This window comes from Megalobrama amblycephala, linkage group LG7, assembly GCF_018812025.1.
Source record: "Megalobrama amblycephala isolate DHTTF-2021 linkage group LG7, ASM1881202v1, whole genome shotgun sequence".
Lineage (NCBI taxonomy): Eukaryota > Metazoa > Chordata > Actinopteri > Cypriniformes > Xenocyprididae > Megalobrama > Megalobrama amblycephala.
In genome coordinates, this window is record NC_063050.1 from 8,686,354 (window position 1) to 8,707,266 (window position 20,913).

Consider the following 20,913-nt stretch of genomic DNA (forward strand, 5'->3'; position numbering starts at 1 on the left):
ATCTCAAAGACGAGTTCGTTCAGAATCAGTTACATATAGCAGGTCGGCTGACTCGATTTCCTTCTCATACATTCCCGCAGCGTCACAGTGCATTTCCCTATTGAAGCCCAGCGTCCATTGACTTCAATGGGGCTGCTTTGAACGTTTTTTTTCAGCGCTTCGAAACTAGACGGTCATTGGATAAACGCTGCGAATATGTCCCGCCCATGGACGCTCAGCGTCTCTGGGGGTGAATGGGGAGTGGGCTGGCCCGGACTCCGAGCTTCTGCGTGATGATTGGAGGGTCTGTCGAAAGACTGCATCTCCTTTTGACTGACAGCGATTCTGTACTATAAGGAATCACTGAAGCTATTTGCGCTCAGTCCCATCGCGGATTTCTCAAGTTCAGTCGAAATAAAAACTGCTGCAACCTATTTCTTTGATATTTGCTTGGCGAAATTGCTTGATTTTCATCATACATTTCACACAATTATACACCACATTCCTTGTTTCAGTTTTACAGAGTTTAATATTTTTTTTTTAGATCGTTCATTCATTCATTCCTTCATTCATTCATTCATTCATATAACGTTAGTAGGCTAGGCTAGCGTCGTGGGTGAAACTGCGCACGATGGCAGACGGTGCTAATATTGTCGACCTGATTTTGGCGAAGCCATTTGAAAGTGTTCCTTACGAGGAAAAACTTAGAATTAAACAGCAGGGCAGATCAACACCTAAGATTGATTTAGTGCAAAAGATAGGGAAAAATAACAGGTCTTTTCAGCTCTCCTGGTATGACAAAGTTAGCTGGCTGACTGGAAGTGCTGTGACAAATAAAATGTACTGCTGGCCATGCCTCTTGATGAAACCATCTCACGGATGTGTTGTTTGGTCAAAGGTGGGGTTTGGAGATCTGTCTAACTTTGACAGGGCATATAAAAGACATGAAAAGAGCAATGAACAGTGCATGTGCAAGATTAAGTTGCATGGGCAGGATCAGGGTTGAGCATGCAATAAATGAAGGTGCTCGCATTCAAGTGGCTAAACATAATGAAATAGTCAAACAAAACAGGGCCTTCCTAAACCGTTTAAGCAGCCTAGCTCTGCTGGCCATTGAGAGGAAACTGGTCAAGTCACTTGAAAAGACTCCTAGTTGGTACGACAGGGTCACAGACCATTTTCTTGAAAAGGAACGTAGGGCAGAATTTACTTTTAAATAAATAGACAATTTTATGATGTAGGCCGAAAATGAGCTTCCCCTCTCTGACAGACCAGTAGCCGCCACTGCCCTAAAGGGACAAGTGCTTTTGCTTTAATGCTTTTGCGTTCTCTCTTCCCCGGGAAATGTTTGTTAGCAGATGCAAAAGCTTTGAAATATAATGTTTCCTCCTATCTCATTCTGTTTCAATCACGTTCCTTTATGGGCTTCATATTAAGCAACATTATCTGAGAATTAATTTTGATCAGTGACGTATATTGAGACACTGTGTGTCGTACATGTGCTCTGATTCATTACGGGCTGGTGCTTATGTGTGGATTTTTCCTGTCCCACCCACCTCTACTGCCCACCACTTCATGATGCTATTCTTTTCACCAGTAAACTGAAAGCCAAAAAAAAAAAAAACCTCAAGAATTTCAAAATATAACATCTCGGGTTACGAGTGTAACCCCTGTTCCCTGAGTAAGGGAACGAGACGCTACGTCAATGACGTGATGGGAACCTTCTGCATTTTGTGTTCGTGAAGCACCTCTGTATCCAACCAATGAGAAGACGTGACGTCAGAGGCAGGTGACGTCACGGACCAGGAAACTATAAAGCATACCCAAAAACAGAGAACGCCAGCTTCTGGAATATGTCTGAAGCAAGCGCTCCAGGTATGAAGGAGGTACGGCAACGCGACGTAGCGTCTCGTTCCCTTACTCAGGGAACAGGGGTTACACTTGTAACCCGAGACGTTCCCTTTCGTGGGAACTATCGACGCTACGTCAATGACGTGATGGGAACGCTGTCCCAACTATGCCGTATCTTCAAGTGCCTGGCTGCTATCTTGCAAGACCAAGGAACCTGGAGTAGAACTTATATTAAGATTATAAAATCTGATGAAAGTGTGCTGGGATGACCATCCAGCTGCACCACATATGTCGTCCAGTGACACTCCTGACAAAAGAGCTTTAGAAGCGGCCATACCTCTTGTGGAATGAGCTCTGATGGCTAAGGGACATGGCTGTCCCACTGCATTATATGCGAGTGAGATGGCCTCGACCACCCACTTGCTCATCCTCTGCTTGGATGCTGGGCCCCCCCTTCTAGGGGACCCTTAACATACAAATAGTTGATCTGTTTTTCTCCACAGGGCAGCTCTGTGGGTGTAGGCATCCAGGGCCCTCACAGGGCAAAGCAGATTACGTTTTTCCTGATCCTGATTTTCAAATGGAGGAGGACAGAAAGCCTCCAGTATGATAGGACCTGGGACTCTAGTGGGGACCTTTGGCACATAGCCCGGTCTAGTATGTAAGAAAGCCTTGATCATACCAGGCGCAAATTCTAAACATGATGGAGCGACTGACAACGCTTGCAAATCACCAATCCTCTTCAAGGAAGAAATTGCTAACAGAAAGACTGTTTTTAGTGTTAGAAATTTATCTGACACTTCTTCTATTGGCTCGAAGGGAGCCTCAGCTAACCCTCGGAGCACAATAGATAGGTCCCAGGTCGGAGTCTTTGTGCGCACCGAAGGCCTCAACCTCAGTGCACCACGGAGGAAGCGTATGACTAGGGGGTCTCAACCCACCGAGGAGCCCCCTACAGGATTATGATAAGCCGAGATGGCTGCGATATATACCTTCAATGTTGAAGGGGTTAACACTCTGAGGTCTGAAAACGCGCCGGCGCGTTTTGCAGGTTTTTTTTCACATTGCAGCAAAACAGACTTAAAATACCCCGTCATTTTTTGTCATAGAGACATAAGTAATATATCAATTGAAACTATAGAATATCTTCTTTTATTTGTATACACTCAGAGTAAAAACAAAATGTTGTGCTTTTTGTAAAATAAAGAAAACTAACATGATGCGTGATTTCTCCTCTCCCTCTGAACAAAGTCCAATCTGATAGTTCTCATAAAATGAACTGTAACTTAGTGAATACTAATCACAGAAAAATTAAACTTATGTCTAAAAAAACGTTAAGATATCAGGTTTTAAATCATGTAAGTCAAATCGAAAACAAACTGATGCAAAAACTTGTGAAAATGAGATCCAGGCAGTAAATAAAGTTGATGAAAAATTATTTATTCATTACAATTAAATTTAGCCTCACACGCAAACTTTAATCGATAATGAAAATACTTAATAAAACCAAAAGGTAAAATAACCATCATAAAGTATTAGTCAATAGTTAATAATAAAATTTAGAGTATTGTAAAATTTAGAGTATTATATCTAATAGATGAAGATCAAAGAGAGCAATAATTAAGACATTTGCAGATAAGAGACAAGAAGTAGAAGTCAAGGAGAGCAAAGGAGGGAAAAAGCTGAATTATCAACAACTCAGTCCATATTATACCATAAGCATACAGGGAAATTCCCAACCCACACAAACTGATGTTTTTGTTCTAAATTGATGTTTTTGTTCTAAAAGAAAAGGTTAATTTCACCCACTACGTCATCCACTGGTCCAGTGTCAAAAATAGTTGTTTTATCCCCCTTTGGGAATTTTGCAAATCTTACCCTTTTAAATGTCATCAGGAAAAATAACAGACATATTTTGATCAGATTTCAAATTCAAATGATTAATTCTGCAGGCGTCCAATGTCTAACCACAAACGTGTCAGCGTGACCTGTCACATTGGAACACTTGAAGAACAACTGAACATACATACATACTCTTAGATATAAAATAAAAATAACCATAAGGGTACAATAACAAGTAAATACTTGAAAATATGATAAGAATTAATCTATAAAGTATGAGTACATAAATAAATGAAAGCAAAAGTAAAACTGATAAATCATAAGCCATAAATGATTAAAAAATGAATATTAATAAAAATGCATGAATATGAATATTGACCATTTCGGATCCATCACAAACCTTCTGTGTTTATGTAATCTGTATGAAAAGAGAGCCATGTCAGAAGTCCGTGATTCAGCTCATTATCTGCTATGCTAATGCGGCCACGCCCACAGAGCCAGCGCTATTCAGACGCAAATTCAGAGGCTTTTTCCACATGACCAGAGCACGAAGGCATCGCCGCGTGACTTTGATCATACGAAAAGGATTTCCCCTCGGGGAAAACCCCTTGGTCCTGAGCCACCACTGTAAGGGTCTCATGTGCAGAAGGCCAATAGTAATAACGTTGGACGCAGCTGCCATCAGACCCAACAGTCTCTGAAACTGTTTTACAGTGAGTGACTGGCCTAACTTCACCCCGTTCACGGCCCCGAGAATGGAATTCACACGAGCAGGAGTCAATTGCGCCTGCATCGTGGTGGAATCCCAGATTACACCCAGATAATTTGCAACCTGACTCGGGACCAAATGTTCGGGAGATGTTTCCATTCTTCCACATATTCTACTAAGGGAACCAGTCTCTCGAGACTGGTCTCTGGTGTTTTTTGAGCACTTGGCTCGTTCATCTGACACGGCGCACCGGCAGACAAACGAATCGAGCGCTGACCGACCCCCCTCGGAGGATCGGTGGAGACCGCTGCTCCCTGACGCACACTGGGTGGCAGGGTTGGCAGAGCGGCCCCCTGAGGGTACCGGGGTAGGACGGGCGCCTGATATGACAATTGAATTACCCTGGAGGGGACTGCCCTCAAAGGTCCTGAGTGACTGGCGTCAGGACCTTTTCTTGGAAGCCTGTGCCGACCGCCCCAGTCCCCAAGCTTTCCGCGGGGGAGCCCGGGTGGCCACACTGGCTTTCTGCTGCGCCCTGTGTGCCGAGGAGCTGGCTATCGGCCGAGACTGCTCCCGCCCAGCAGCCTCGGGGGGATGAGAGCGACGGGGGAGAAGCTTTTGAAACGCCGCTGACTGCTTGCGTGTCTCCTGGAAACTGTCGACGACAGATGTCACTGCGTCGCCGAACAGGCCACCAGGAGACAGCGGCGTGTCCATCAGGACGTTCTTATCCTTTTCCTTTATGTCGGATAAATTGAGCCAAAGGTGCCTCTCCGTGGCCACCAGGGCTGCCATAGAGCGGCCAATTGATTTGACCGTCTCCTTGGTGGCCCGGAGAGCTAGATCTGTCGCCTTCCTAAGCTCATGTATAGCTTCAAATGACGCTTCCCCGCTCTCATCTATTTCCCCCAGCAGGTCGGCTTGGTAAGCCTGCAAGATAGACATCGTATGCAGGCATGCCGCCGCCTGACCTGCCGCCGAATAAGCCTTGCCCACTAAGCTGGAGGTTGTTTTTAATGGCTTAGTGGGCAACGTCGGGGTCTTAAGGGACGACGCAGACTCGGGAGAGAGATAGCTGGCGAGCGTCTCTTCCACCCGAGGCATCGCCCCATAGCCGTGGTGTTTCAGCCCCATGATGTTACTGTATAATGACCTTTGGGGGCTGTAAACATGGTATTGTACTGGTCTCTTCCACGACCTCGACACCTCGGTGTGGAGGTCGGGAAAGAACGGCAGACCCCGACGCTGGGGTAGTGACCGCGCTGGAAGAAATCTTTCATCGAGTTTGCTCTTAGGCTGAGTTTCACTTTTCTCTGCGGGCCAGCCTATGTTTAACTTTTCAACTGCCCTGGTCACTACCTCCAAAAGCTCCTCGTACGCTGGAGATGAGGATGGCGGTCCATCATCTCCTTCTCCGGCACCCTCCACATCAACCTCCTCGGAGGAAGATATGTTGAGTGCCGGTATCTCTCTCCTGGGGGAAGAAACCGCAGCGTGTGCTTCCGCCACCAGAGGAGAGACACTGGGTCTAGCAGGTAAAGGGAGCGATAGGGCAGAGCCCGTCTCTCCCCCCTCTGCTAAATCCATTTGTGAACCCCACGAGTGCAGCCTTCGCTGTGCCTCAGCAGCAGCGGGACCGGACCCACGGGGAACACTCGCCGCGGCGCCCTCCTCAAAGAGCGCCCGGCGTGAACGCAGCACTCTGAGAGTGAGCCTCTCGCAATGTACACAGACAGCTCCCTCGAGAGCTGCCTGTGCATGCTCAACTCCCAGGCATTTTACACACATTTCATGTGTATCCCCGTCCGTAATGAAGCGCGGACAGGGAGGAGCACACTTTGTAAACTTTTGCTGCTTTTCCGCCATTTATATATATATATATATATATATATATTTGTCTTATTTTGTGTTATGAAACTCTTGTCCTCGGACGAAGAGATCAGTGTGTGCAATGTGTGCAGGGACAAACAACAGTAAATAAGACAGACAAGATACAGATAGCGCTTGCTGAAGACAACAGAAGCTGGCGTTCTCTGTTTTTGGGTATGCTTTATAGTTTCCTGGTCCGTGACGTCACCCACCTCTGACGTCACGTCTTCTCATTGGTTGGATACAGAGGTGCTTCACGAACACAAAATGCAGAAGGTTCCCATCACGTCATTGACGTAGCGTCGATAGTTCCCACGAAAGGGAACTTGTCTGTCTGAGGTCAAAGTGAAGAAATCCAGTCTTACTCAATATAAGTTCCTCTACTGAGTGTCTTCCTCAGTAATTCTTCAGAAAATGTTTCCAGGAAGAAAGATTTTATGTTTTTAAAAACCCAGGTTTATTTTTATATATTCCTGAATATCCCTTCAATCTTAGTTTTCTTCAACTGCTTACACATATTTTCAAAACTTTGCCTCTTTTTTTTTTTCTTTTCAAAACTTTACACACAAACCTAAGAACTGCACACACAAAATGCAAAATGCCTCACATCTCTTGCAAAATGAAGCACTGCATTCAGAATATCACGGACACATCTCAAACACAAACACCTTTGCCATAATATTGTTTTTGGATATATCATATATACAGTTATTCAAAACCTAAAGCTCTTCTTTCATAAGCTCCTGTGTTCATTTCTGTACAAGATTGAAAGTAATTGGCAGAGAGATGTTGAAAAACTCACGGTAAACACAAAAGATTGAAACCAAACTATTTATTTACTGCAAATATTTGTGGTTGGTAATACAGTATTACACAGTATGAAAGAAAAGAAATACATCAACCATGTGTAGTTGGACAGAAACTATGGTTGTGTTTGAAAAAGGAAATCAAGATAATTTCTTTTAGGTTTTTGTGTGTTACATAGAGAATTGTGTAAAAAGTGTTTTATGAAATTGAAAACTGAGTCGAAGGCCGAGAATTCATGTATGGTTTTGCAGATTTGGTGTGTGGTTCTGGTGTTTGAGCATCAAGTGTGACAAGTAAGGATTTTGTGTGTAAGCAGTTGAAAAACACTGTAATATGTGCAAGCCTTAGTGAAACTAAATATGTCCAATATGTCAATAAATATGTGTGCATGATTCACATTAAATTTTTGATCCTTTTTTTAATTTTTTTGTCACTGGATCATGATGAAATGTTGCTTGTGTGGGCAGGAGTCAAGAAAGAGGAAGAAACTTTTTCTGTCTGTGCAAGCATTTTAAAATAAACCATGTTAACTGAGAATTTTACCAGTTTATCGTCTGCTGGAGAGACTCATCAGAACACGGTAAGAGTTACTCTGGTTACTGTGAGAATATAGTCTGATTAATACTGTTGTAGAAACACTGATCTATTCAATAGGATGTTGAATATGCTTCATACTTTCAATATATTAAAGTATTTTACATATTTTTAAATCTAAAGGTTGTTTTTTTTCTCTCATGATGTGTGTGTTATACTGTATTATTGTTCTTGTATGCATGTTTTAAAAAGCGCTATATAAATGTAAGGAATTATTATTATTATTATTATTATTGCAGTGATGTCACTGATAATGGCTCCTCCTCTTCCTCTAGTGTTTCTACTCATGATTCATGGTGAGTCGCTCCTGCTGGAGAATTATTTTTTTGTTTGTTTTCTTTTGTTAGTCATTTCTTAAAGGAAATTGTTAATTTGGGCTGTCTTACAAATCATCAGTGTTCAAAAGTTACTGAACCCTCTGTTAAAACCTTTTTTTTTTCTTTCTCAAATTTCAGTTAATGTCAGTAAAGCTAAAAAAAATAAAAAATAATAAAAAAAAAAACAGATTAACATATCAGGTCAGTTATGGAAGAATCATTTTTATGTGAACTATCCCTTTAATGTGTGTTTCAGGGGTTTCTAGTGCTGATTGGGATGTGAGTTACAGTCCTTCACACATCTGTGCACTAAAGGACTCATCAGTGATAATGAACTGCACTTATACATACCCTACTGGACATCAGATCAGGAGAGTGTTCTGGACCAAAGGTGCTGTAAAAGAGGATGGAGAGTTTATAGATCTGTCTGAGGACCCTGAATACATTCAGAGGCTTCAGTATCTGGGAGATAAACAGCAGAACTGCACCATCAGACTGAGTCATGTGACACTGAAGGATTCACACGAGTACTATTTCAGATTCACCACTAATAAATACAAATGGTTTGGTTATCCAGGAGTGACTCTTACTGTCACAGGTGACTTTCATGAGGTTTCTCTCTTCTTCTGTGCATTATGTTGAATAATAATCAGTGTATGACAGCAGCACTAGATATAATGTGTGTGTTGTGTTCAGATCTTCAGGTGGAGTCTCCTGAGAGAGTGACAGAGGGAGATTCAGTCCGTCTGACATGTAAAAGCAGCTGCACTCTGACTGACAGAGCAACATTCATCTGGTTCAGAAACTCACAGCCATTAACTACAGGAATTATTGGAAACCAGCTCAACCTCTGGACAGTCAGCAGAGAAGATACAGGCAGATATAGCTGTGGTGTATATGGACAGAGTTACATCTCTCCTGCTGTTCAACTCAATATCAGATGTAAGTATATTCTTTGAAGTTTTATTTCTAAAAGCCTGTAGAGTTCAATTGTCCCTCTTTTTGTTTAAAAATGGAAGTAAACTGTGCTTATCATTAAAAGAGCTTTAAAATACTGTTTCAACAGTACAGATGTGAACAATATATGTGATTTTAAACACCTTTAATGCTCAAATAATGCATGCATTTTATCAGAAGAATGATTCAAAATCATTCTATGAAATAACAAGCTTCACTTTTATGTCCCATTTCATGTTGGATTGAAGGATTCATGTTGTTTATGCTTAATTCTGTAAAAACAGAAATAAAAGTACATTGGTATGGTGAATGATGCTTGAACATAAATTTCCATTTACTTGAGTGTGAAGCAATTCTAGACTCAGACAATGTGTGCAAAATCCAACAAATCACGTTTATATATGTAATATTCATATTTTGACTCTGAGGCCATACTGTAATGTACACGGCACGCATATTCAAGTTTTGACTTTACGTATTGTCATTGTGTGACACATAACAAAATTACTCTGTGACAAATCCAGAGTACATTTAAAAATAAGAATCAAGTATAAAACACATTAATTAAATACCAAATAAAATATCAATAGAATATGAATAATTAACATAACAATATAATAAATGTAATCTGTAAAAGGCTAAGAAAACAGTATCAACATACAAAAGTTTGAATATTACCAAGAATAGAAAAAAAAAATCCATATACCATGTACATATTATTCACACTCTTATTATTCATGTGGAGTCTTGATATTACATATTTCTCCTGTAGATCGTCCAGAGAAACCTGTGATCTCCATCAGTCCATCTGGTGAAATAGTGTCAGGAGATTCAGTGACTCTGATCTGCAGCAGTGATTCAAACCCTCCTGCAGAAATCAGATGGTTTAAAGGAGGAACGTTTGTAGGATCTGGAAGAATCTTCAACATCTCAAAGATCAGCTCTGATGACAGTGGAGAATACAAGTGCAAGTCCATCAATGAACATGGAGAGAAATACTCTGCTGTGACTTTAAACATCATGTGTGAGTTCATTATAAAACATAAGATGTTAATTTTCTGTTTTTATAATTTTATTTCACATTAGTAATTTAAAAAAGTTAAATGAATAATCTGATAATTGCTATTAGATCATCCAAAGAGCGTCTCAGTGTCCATCAGTCCATCCGGTGAAATAATGTCAGGAGATTCAGTGACTCTGATCTGCAGCAGTGATTCAAACCCTCCTGCAGAAATCAGCTGGTTTAAAGGAGGAACGTTTGTAGGATCTGGAAGAATCTTCAACATCTCAAAGATCAGCTCTGATGACAGTGGAGAATACAAGTGCAAGTCCAGAAATAAACATGGAGAGAAATACTCTGATGCTGTGACTTTAAAAGTCATGTGTGAGTTAATGAAGATTCAGTGACTGTGACATTACATTTAAAATTTATTGTAATTGTTAATGATTATATATGTTTTTCTGTTTTAGATCCTCCCAGGAACGTCTCAGTGTTGATAAACGGATCTGGTGAAATAGTGTCAGGAGATTCAGTGACTCTGATCTGCAGCAGTGATTCAAACCCTCCTGCTCTGAACTTCAGCTGGTTTAAGGAGAATGAAAGCTCAGCTGTTGGATCTGGACAGAGTTTCAGTGCACTACAGAGTGGACGCTTCTACTGTCAGGCTCACAATCAACATGGATCTCAGAGATCAGACGCTGTAACTGTCACAGGTGAAGCTTTTATTAACACACTCCTGTATCTTCACATCATTCATCAGTTTGTAGAGTTACTCATGATGATCTTCCTCTTTCAGTTCATCATGGTGCTGGTAGGAATGTGATTGTGATCGCAGCGTTATCTGGAGGATTATTCATCATCATCATTATCATCATATTTATAATGTAAATAAAATCAATCGATAAAGAGTAGGAATATAATGTGCTTTTAAATGAATACAATAGGACATTATTAAAAGAAATGGCTTGTTTGTGCTTCCCTTTATCAGTCAGAAGAAAAGGAAAAACAGAAGATCTATAATACATGAGTATGAGGTGAGACGATTAAATAATTCAATAAATCAGTTAGAGCTTCTTTCTACATGTACATGTATTATCACACTCATGTTTTTTTTTTTACTGATGTAGTCATATGTGAGAAGAAAGAGACTGTGGAGTGATTACACTTTAGATCAGGGGTTCTCAACTCTGGACCTCGAGATCCACTGTCCTGCAGAGTTCAGCTCCAACATGTCTAGTGAGAAGTTAGAATAGTAGAAATTAAATACTCACTTTGTTGTCACCAAATCTCTCTCTGTTTTGTTGTTGATCGTTTAACCGTTATGCTGCATCATTAGTCTGAAATCAGTTTCATGAGGTACCTGTGTGAGTAAATGCTACCTGCTAAGTCATTACCTAATAGGGCAGCGAGGCAACAATCAGCTGCCTAGGTTTTCAGATGCGGCTAGTGCCTTCAGGATTACTACAGAGTTGCAGGTAGGTGTGTTTCATTAGGGTTGGAGCTAAACTCTGCAGGAAAGTTGATCTCGAGGTCCAGAGTCAAAGACTGTTGTTAGGGACACTTACTGTCATGGTAACTATTTAAAAACACCTGTTTTGTATTGTAAGTCCTTCTCTTTGTTTCCCTGTAGAATGATTCTCCCAGGACAGGAAGATATGCAGCTCTTGACCCGAAGTCAAGATCTTCTGATGTGTACAACACACTCACAGTAAGTAAAATATCACAAACTACACATGTAATAGAGTTTAATCTGTCTAATAGTCAGTATGTCTTTCACATAGACTGTCCATCCCAGACCTGCTGATCACCAGTCGGGCTCTATTGAATATGAGAATCTGTAAGTGTGAGATCCTCAATATAATCTTCTCTTTATAATCAGTAAAGAAAATATCCTTAATCTACTAGTCAATAAATCTTAAACAGTATTTTCTTCCAGTTACAACAGACAGTCATTTAGCTGTCAATAATCAAATTATAAAAACTTTAAATAATTATTTTGCCATTGTACTGTAGATATGTTGTATGTGTTTTTTTAATGTTTGTGTAAATGTTTCCCTTGTCTTATTTCTGTTGTAGCAGCGTCCAGTCGCAACATATGGGCAAGATAGTGGGATAGTCCTTTGTGACTCATTCACTGTTGGTCATCATCAAAAGAACTACTGCTGAACTTAGCTTACATTAGATTATATTTGATGGAAACACGATACAGCAGAAATCGACACAATACGGTCAACAGACAGTATGTCCCCGCTACTCGCTCTTTCTACAAACAATCCACCACAGGAAATAGAGAAAACAGAAATGATCACCAGTTCACACCTGACAGGGAACCAATAAGAACTAACAACAAATGAATGCTCTTCCACACATAGTAAGACACCACGTTAAGATGAAGCACAAGTTAAACTTTACTCAACTTTTTCACTATAGAGTTTACATTCTGCAGTGAAGTGACTTTTGTAAAAGAGAGTAATGGATTGTGCTCATGTGTGACCATGTGATGAATGAGCAACCAAAAGGTGCATTCTGATTGACATGATCCCTACAGAGTGTCCACTGCTCCCTAAGCACTGAATATCCGTTGAAGTGGACTTCACTGACAATAACTGTTCATTTGGAACACCCTACACCGTTATCAAAAGCCCGGGACAAACTAACCCAACGGTCACTGAGAGGCGACAACACAGTCAGCTTTCATCGCCACTAGTCTTTTTGACATTGGCTTGGTGTGTCCCTGGCTAAAGAAAAGCAACAGATTATGATATAACACAAATATTGTAATTTACTTTAAAATGTAAAATATACAAATACATACACACACATGAATCTAATAAATATAACCAAAATAAAATGCTTATTATATACTTGTTTGACTATTGCAGATATTGATTGATTAATAATATATTTGAAGCTGTACTGTAATTGTCATACAATATGAAAATAAATTATTATTTGGTTAACTATGTAAATGTGTTCTTGATCCATTATCTTAAAGGAGACATAAAACATACACACAGTTTCTGCCAATCTCATGTTAATCTTGAGTACCTATAGAGTTGTCACAGACACGTCAGGTCCCAACATCACCCAATCACAACGCACGCTGTCTCCAGAGTACTGATCACCGCCACCTGCACCTCATCACTCCACTCATCAACAGCACTATAAAGCACACACTCACACAGCACTCTATGTCCAGTCTCGTTCGCATATACTCCCTGTTATGCTTACCTCAAGGACTCCTCTTCGTATACTCACCTGTCTCCAGCGTGTCTCCTTCCCTCTGTGTGCCTCGTCTGCTCTGTGGGTGTGTTTCAGCCAGCTCCCAAGTTCTCCAGCGATCTCCAAGCTCCAACGTGTATCTACCTGCAACAGAAAGGACAGTAACTATACCTCATACTACCCGTTCCACCTTATCTACAACCAGTTCACTCACCTGTGTGTTTTCCTCTGCTCTACTGCGGTCAATAAAACTACCATTACCTGTTACATCTGCGTCTGTCTCCTGTGTACCGTAACAGAAGACCGGACCAACACCGCAGACCCAGTATGAGCCAGCCGGATCCATTTCAGGAACTGGTGGATGCGCTTCGGCGCACATTGACCATCAACCCACCACCGCCATCTCCAGTCACTGTCCCTTCACCTGCACCAGCGAACACCACCGCCAATGTCAACTGTTCTCCTTCGTTGCCGCCGTACGCCAGTCCCATGGCCAAACCGGCGCCCTTCTCAGGATCGGCGGAGGATTGCAGCGGATTCCTGCTGCAATGCACACTGGTCCTGGAGATGCAGCCGCACCTGTACCCGAGTGACACATCCAAGATTGCGTTCATCATTTCTCAGCTCAGCGGCAAAGCATTAAAATGGGCCGATTCCATCTGGTCCCAGCGGGGCGCTGTGACCCAATCCTACTCAGCGTTTATTTCCCACTTCCGGGAAGTGTTCGGGAAACCGATCACGGATTCTTCAGCTGGTGAGAAACTTTATAATTTAAAACAAGGATCAATGTCCATTTACGATTATGCTTTGCAATTCAGAACGCTTGCAGCACTCAGCGGATGGAATGAACAAGCCCTGATAACAACTTATCGTCAAGGATTAGAACCTCGGGTGCGGCTGCATCTCGCTGCATGCGAGGACTCCATCGGCCTTGAAAAGTTCATCCAGCTCTCCATTCGCTGCGCCACTCGCATGCAAGCGTGCATCCAAGAGCACCAGGACCAGTCCCTCTCCAACGTGCTCCTCTGCCGATCCGAACCCATCAGCACTCCAGAACCAGCCCAAGAACCCATGGAAGTGGAAAACTCTCGTCTATCTTCTGAAGAACGCCGCCGCCGGCTGACCCTTCATCTCTGTCTCTATTGTGGAGACCCTGGGCATGTGATTGCAGCATGCCCCACACGACCGCCGCGACCCCTGGTGAGTGCTATTATTCCTGCTACTCATAAAATGAAACCACTCACTACTGTCGTCAATCTTACTGCCGCTACTGTCTCCCTTTCAGTGGTCGCGCTCATCGACTCGGGGTCAGCCGGGAACTTTGTCTCCGGCGCCATCTGTCGCCAACTACGTCTCAAGACCACTCCGTCTCCGACCATCTACAGGATTAGCTCAATAACCGGCAGACCCCTGAGCCGTAAGCACGTCCGCACCGTGGCTGGACCAGTAACACTTCAAGTTGGTTTACTACACCAAGAAGAGGCACATATGCTGGTTCTGGAGGACTCCACCGCTGACGTGGTTCTGGGGCGCCCCTGGTTGGAGCAGCACAACCCCACAATCTCCTGGAAAACGGGCGAAATCCTGAAGTGGGGCGACAAATGCTTCTCTCGCTGTCTGGCTGAACTTCCTGTTCCACCATCTCCTTCGCCTGACCTCTCTCTCTGCACCACGTCCATCGAAAGTCCAGTCGAACAACGCTCCGTCGACATCCCCAAGTGTTACGCCCCCTTCAGCGATGTCTTCTGCCCGCAACGGGCTTCCAAGCTGCCTCCACACCGGCCATGGGACTGTGCCATCGACCTGCTTCCGGGTGAACCAGTGCCAAAGGGTAAGATATACCCTCTTTCCATCCCGGAGGAGAAGGCCATGGAGGATTACATCAAGGAAGCCCTCGCCCAAGGTTACATCAGGCCGTCTACTTCCCCTGCTGCTTCCAGTTTCTTCTTCGTGGCTAAAATGGACGGAGGCTTGCGGCCATGCATCGATTATCGCTCACTCAACAAAATCACAGTCAAGTTCAGGTATCCCCTTCCTCTCGTCCCAGCGGCCCTGGAACATCTCCGTGGTGCCACTGTGTTTACGAAGCTGGACCTCCGCAGCGCGTACAACCTCACCCCTACTGGCCACTACGAATATCTGGTTATGCCGTATGGACTGGTCAACGCCCCCTCCGTATTCCAGGATTTCATACATGAGGTGCTCCGGGAGTTTCTCCACCGCTTTGTCCTAGTCTACATCGTCGACATACTCATATACTCCCGGAGCCAGGCCGAACATCGCCAACACGTTGCGGAGGTCCTCACCCGTCTTCGTCAGTACAACCTGTTCCTCAAGGCAGAGAAGTGCTCCTTCCACCAACCTTCCGTCTCTTTCCTGGGTTACAACATAGACCACGGTGGCATCCGGATGGACGAGAGGAAGGTGGAGTCCATCACCAACTGGCCAGAACCCACCACCATTAAAGAACTCCAGCGCTTCCTCGGATTCTCCAACTTTTACAGACGGTTCATCAAAGGTAACAGTTCCATCACCCATCCACTTACCAGCCTGCTCCGTAATAAGCCCAAGTCTCTGTCCTGGAACCCAGCAGCCACCAACGCCTTTAACCACCTAAAGGAAGCCTTCACCACCGCTCCCTTACTCGTTCATCCAGACCCAGAGAAACAGTTCGTCGTCGAAGTGGACGCCTCGACAACTGGAGTGGGAGCGGTGTTGTCGCAGCAGCAGGGGACGCCAAGTAGACTCCATCCATGCGCCTTCTTCTCCCGCAAGCTCAGCCCGGCGGAAGTCAACTACTCCATCGGTGACAGGGAACTTCTTGCTGTTAAGCTTGCCTTGGAAGAGTGGAGGCATTGGCTGGAGGGAGCCAAGCACGCGTTCCTGGTACTGACAAACCATAAAAACCTTGAATATCTTCGGTCAGCAAAGAGACTGAACCCTAGACAAGCTCGCTGGGCCATGTTCTTCTCCCGCTTTAATTACACCATCTCCTACCGCCCAGGTACCAAAAACGTGAAGGCAGACGCTCTCTCCCGTCTCCATGCTCCTGAGGAAAAGACAGAAGAACCTGAACCCATCATCCCGAGCTCTCTCATCGTCCAATTACCTGGTCAGAAGAGACCATCCCCTCCTCCAATGCCTCCACGAACCCTCCGCCGGGCTGTCCACCTGACTTGCTGTACATTCCATGGACACGACGCACTCCCACCATTCACTCGGCTCACACGTCACTTGGCACTGGTCACCCGGGGGTCAATGAAACCCTCTCGTTGCTAAAAGAACGCTTCTGGTGGCCAGGGATGGCTTCGGATGTCAGAAGGTATGTGCAGGGCTGTCGGGAGTGTGCCATCTCCAAGTCTCCTCGTCATCTGCCAGCTGGGAAACTCCTTCCGCTGCCCGTTCCAGATCGCCCACGGTCACACCTAGGAGTGGATTTCATTACTGATCTCCCTGTCTCAGAAGGAAATACCACCATCCTAGTTGTTGTGGATCGCTTCTCAAAATCATGCCGTCTGATTCCACTTCCAGGATTACCCACTGCCATGGAGACCGCCGAAATACTCTTCAACCAAGTCTTCAGATACTTCGGAATACCAGAAGATATAGTCTCCGACCGAGGACCCCAGTTCATATCCAGAGTATGGAAGTCGTTCTACTCCCTCCTAGGTGTGGCCGTCAGCCTGACTTCCGGATACCACCCGCAGTCGAACGGGCAGACGGAAAGGAAGGTGCAGGAGATTGGCCGCTTCCTCCGTACCTTCTGTCATGACCACCAGGACTCTTGGAACCAGTTCCTGGGTTGGGCCGAGTATGCCCAAAACTCTCTCCGGCAGTCGACTGTTCCCCCTGGTTCCCCTGGTCCGGGGAACCCTCCAACGTTCCGGCAGTGGATTACTGGTTCCGAGAGAGCAAGAGGGTCTGGGACTCAGCACACCATCAACTGCAACGAGCCCTGCGCAGACGCAGGATGGTAGCTGACCTTCGACGCTCCAACACCCCAGTCTTCCAGCCTGGTCAGATGGTTTGGCTATCCACCCGGGACATCAGACTGCGTCTGCCCTGCAAAAAGCTGAGTCCCAGGTTCATTGGCCCATTCCCCATCGTCAAGCAGGTCAACCCAGTCACCTATCAACTCCGTCTTCCACAAGGGTATCGTATACACCCCACTTTCCACGTGTCACTACTGAAAGCTCACCGCCCTTCTGTTCTTCCCACAGGACCTGACGTGGCTCCCGCCGAACCCCCCCTTCCACTCATCCTGTAGGACGGAGCTGCGTATGAGGTTCGTGAGATCTTGGACTCCCGGCGTCGTGGTGGTCAGCTGGAATATCTAGTGGATTGGGAAGGATACGGCCCCGAGGAGCGCTCCTGGGTCCCAAGGAACGACATCTTAGACCCCAGCTTACTCCAGACATATTTCACGACAGTCACCCTGAGAAATCGGCACCGCGGGGAAGAGGACGACCACCACGGCGTCGGGGTCCTCAGCCCTCTGGAGTGGGCCGTGGAGGGGGGGGGGACTGTCACAGACACGTCAGGTCCCAACATCACCCAATCACAACGCACGCTGTCTCCAGAGTACTGATCACCGCCACCTGCACCTCATCACTCCACTCATCAACAGCACTATAAAGCACACACACAACACTCTATGTCCGGTCTCGTTCGCATATACTCCCTGTTATGCTTACCTCAAGGACTCCTCTTCGTACACTCACCTGTCTCCAGCGTGTCTCCTTCCCTCTGTGTGCCTCGTCTGCTGTGTGGGTGTGTTTCAGCCAGCTCCCAAGTTCTCCAGCGATCTCCAAGCTCCAACGTGTATCTACCTGCAACAGAAAGGACAGTAACTATACCTCATACTACCCGTTCCACCTTATCTACAACCAGTTCACTCACCTGTGTGTTTTCCTCTGCTCTACTGTGGTCAATAAAACTACCATTACCTGTTACATCTACATCTACATACACTTTCTGAAGGAGTGTATTTGGCACAGAAATACTCCATCATATGCCCAACTCATTTTTTTTTTTTTTTTTTTTTGCAATTTTGGGCCGTGTTTAGCAGGAGAATCCAACTCCAACTCTTTTATAAGTCGGAATGCACAAAATAGCATTAGACATCCCCTTTAATAATTGAAATGTAGCGGCCTCATCTTGTGCACTTTCTTTCCCAGCCACATGGTAAACGCTATTGAGGTAAAAACCCTGAAAACCTCGTTCAACAGTTCTGCTCCATCATTAGTTCTGGCTGGTGCAATGACAGTTGAGTGTTTTTTCCCCAACAGCCGAGCAATTCATTTTGGATAAACTAAGCAATCAGGCTGTATGCTATGCTAGTAAATAAGCTAAGTAATACAGACATTAATAGTCATTATAAAAAATAGGTCAAACAGCATTTATCATGACATGCTTTAATAGGAATCAGGCACTAACGAGAGTACTTATTAAAATTAATTTGAGCCAACTGGATCACTTGGGATCCTAAAGTAGACCCGATTTGCCCCTGACTTTGAATGTCATGAGGACTATTGATGGGGTGAGTAATTAATTAATGAAAGAAATTTCATTTCTGGGTGAACTATACCTTTAACTTTGACAGGAGTCATATGGATTCACACAGAACTAACAGCAGCCTTAACTACATGTTAGTTTGATAGTTAATGCATTAATATTTATGGTTAAACCAACTCAAACAGCCTCTTTAAGAAGAAATAAGAAGTACTCTTTATATATTATGTGTTGTTCTCTTTCCCCTCCCTACTGTGACCTATGTGCAGCTAATTAAAAAATAAAAATTCAAAATACACAAAGAAACAACCAAACTGGGATCATGGTCAGACAGTTTGCTGGGATCAGTACAGTTCAGTCTCCATCCAGACACAGGCCGTGATTGTCACAGTTCCCGTCTTTCCCGGACTCCATCTCCCATAATCCTCCCTCTTCCACACCTGCACTCATTTCCTCATCACTCTCCTGATTACGGATCTCCCACACCTGCTCTTCATCGTCAGCACTCCCTTTATATGGACTCACTTCCCTGCACTCCTTTGTCTGTTCTTAATGTTTGTTTGATGGTGTAGTTGTTCTGTTCTCATGTTGAGTTCTGACGAATAAACCTATTGCTGCTGATGTTTGTTCCTGCATCCTCCTTGGTTTCAACTAACTGTAACAGTGTTGATACTGTACTCTCTGATTTCTTGAAAAGCCACACGACATCACTTTACTGGCCTGAATACTAGTTGTGTTTGTTTATGTGTATTTGATGTTAAGTTTAAAATAAGTCATGTGCTGAATTTAGTAAGTATACAGTGAATTAATTATGATTGTCCCTCTCAAGTAAAGTCATGACAAAATAATGCATTAACAAGGCATGAGTTGATGTTAGGATATGGTTGGTTATAATGAGTTAGTAATGATGTGCCCCTCAAAGTAAAGTCATGACACTATAGTTGCGTCCCAAATGACGCACTATACACTATGCACTTATACACTATGTACTTGTGCACTATGCACTCATCCATGTAGTGCGTGAATTGTATAAGGTTATTTTGTCATTTAACAACGGAGTCCGATCCTCCCTTCCCCTCTGCTACGTAATTAAAGCTGCGACAGTTGAGTGCACGAAGTGTCCAACATTCCACACTTCGTTTTTTCCGTTAATTTAGTGCATCATCCGGGTATTTAAAGTGCACTTTTTCTTTTTGGAATTTTCAGTGTGAACGCACTACTGCACTATTTATAATTAAAAACGTCATAGAATAGTGCACAAGTACGCGAATTGGGACGCACCTTATGATTCACTAACAAAACACTAAATAAAATATGATTGAACATGCAGTAAGAGTATCATTCTTATTCCTTTATAGTCCTTTTATATTCAATATACATCCTGTTTGAGGATCACAGCTGCTGGGTGTGTGCGCTTGAGCCAAATTATATTTTGACAGTGTTGCCAAATCAAAAGTTGCTAAATGATGGCGTGATGTCATTGCGTAACCATGACACAAACCTGCGTTATTGCGTAAAATACACATAAAAAATATGATTTAAAATGTGTTAATTTAAATGTGTTCATAAAAAATAATATAAACATATTTTATTTGTAAATATAATATAAATATTTTTATGATCAGATATTTTTATTTTTAAATACAACATTAAATTATTAAACAGTTGCACATTTTCCTATCGTCAGAAAATAAACATTTTGAACAATTATAGTTTTAAGCGATGTATTCTGTAAAAATAAGGCAACATGTAATATGAAGGAATTATCCGTATAGATTTTTTTCACTGGTGTTTCACCTGTGTTTTAAATTACGCATTGCATTTTTGTGTTTTAGGGTCACGTATAACTTTACAGATAATGTCCTGGCAGAAAATTACCAGTACCTTTTCTGTTTTTCAGCAACTTTTTTCTTACACTATACCTTACTGAACAACAATTATAGGTACAAGCTGATAACATGCTGTATCATAAATGAACAATTATTATTGAATAACTGCAACTATCAACTTAATTCACATATGATGTGTACTGTTAGGCATCTTTCTTCAGCTCTCACCTGACAGATGTGCTGCTTGGCTGGCCAGCTGTTCAGTGGTATAATTTAGATTAAAATGTTTTTTTTTTTTTTTTTAATTATTATTATTATTGTTTGAGTCACTTTTCAAAAAAAATAAAAATAAAAATAAATAAATAAATAAATAGCTGAATTTGTTGCTAGGTGCTTTTTGAAAATAAAGTTGCTAGGGTAGTCTGA

At 43.3% G+C, this 20,913-nt stretch overlaps 3 protein-coding genes across 3 annotated transcripts in view; 1 reads left to right on the plus strand and 2 right to left on the minus strand.

The window, feature by feature from the left end:
- Positions 1-12,843, plus strand: part of LOC125271216 (B-cell receptor CD22-like) — a 43,181-nt gene extending 30,338 nt beyond the window's left edge. Inside the window, exons 5-14 of the mRNA XM_048195233.1 lie at positions 8,213-8,566; positions 8,665-8,910; positions 9,698-9,949; positions 10,055-10,309; positions 10,396-10,638; positions 10,722-10,809; positions 10,914-10,959; positions 11,556-11,633; positions 11,707-11,762; positions 12,002-12,843. Of these exons, the coding sequence (XP_048051190.1) occupies positions 8,213-8,566; positions 8,665-8,910; positions 9,698-9,949; positions 10,055-10,309; positions 10,396-10,638; positions 10,722-10,809; positions 10,914-10,959; positions 11,556-11,633; positions 11,707-11,762; positions 12,002-12,041 (1,658 nt within the window). The 3' untranslated portion in view covers positions 12,042-12,843. The remainder of the gene's footprint in view (positions 1-8,212; positions 8,567-8,664; positions 8,911-9,697; positions 9,950-10,054; positions 10,310-10,395; positions 10,639-10,721; positions 10,810-10,913; positions 10,960-11,555; positions 11,634-11,706; positions 11,763-12,001) is intronic.
- The window catches only part of LOC125271224 (B-cell receptor CD22-like), a 1,156,500-nt gene that overhangs the window by 726,872 nt on the left and 408,715 nt on the right, over positions 1-20,913 (minus strand). The window lies entirely within an intron of this gene.
- The window catches only part of LOC125271198 (hemicentin-1-like), a 987,774-nt gene that overhangs the window by 707,175 nt on the left and 259,686 nt on the right, over positions 1-20,913 (minus strand). The gene's annotated exons all lie outside the window — the stretch shown is intronic.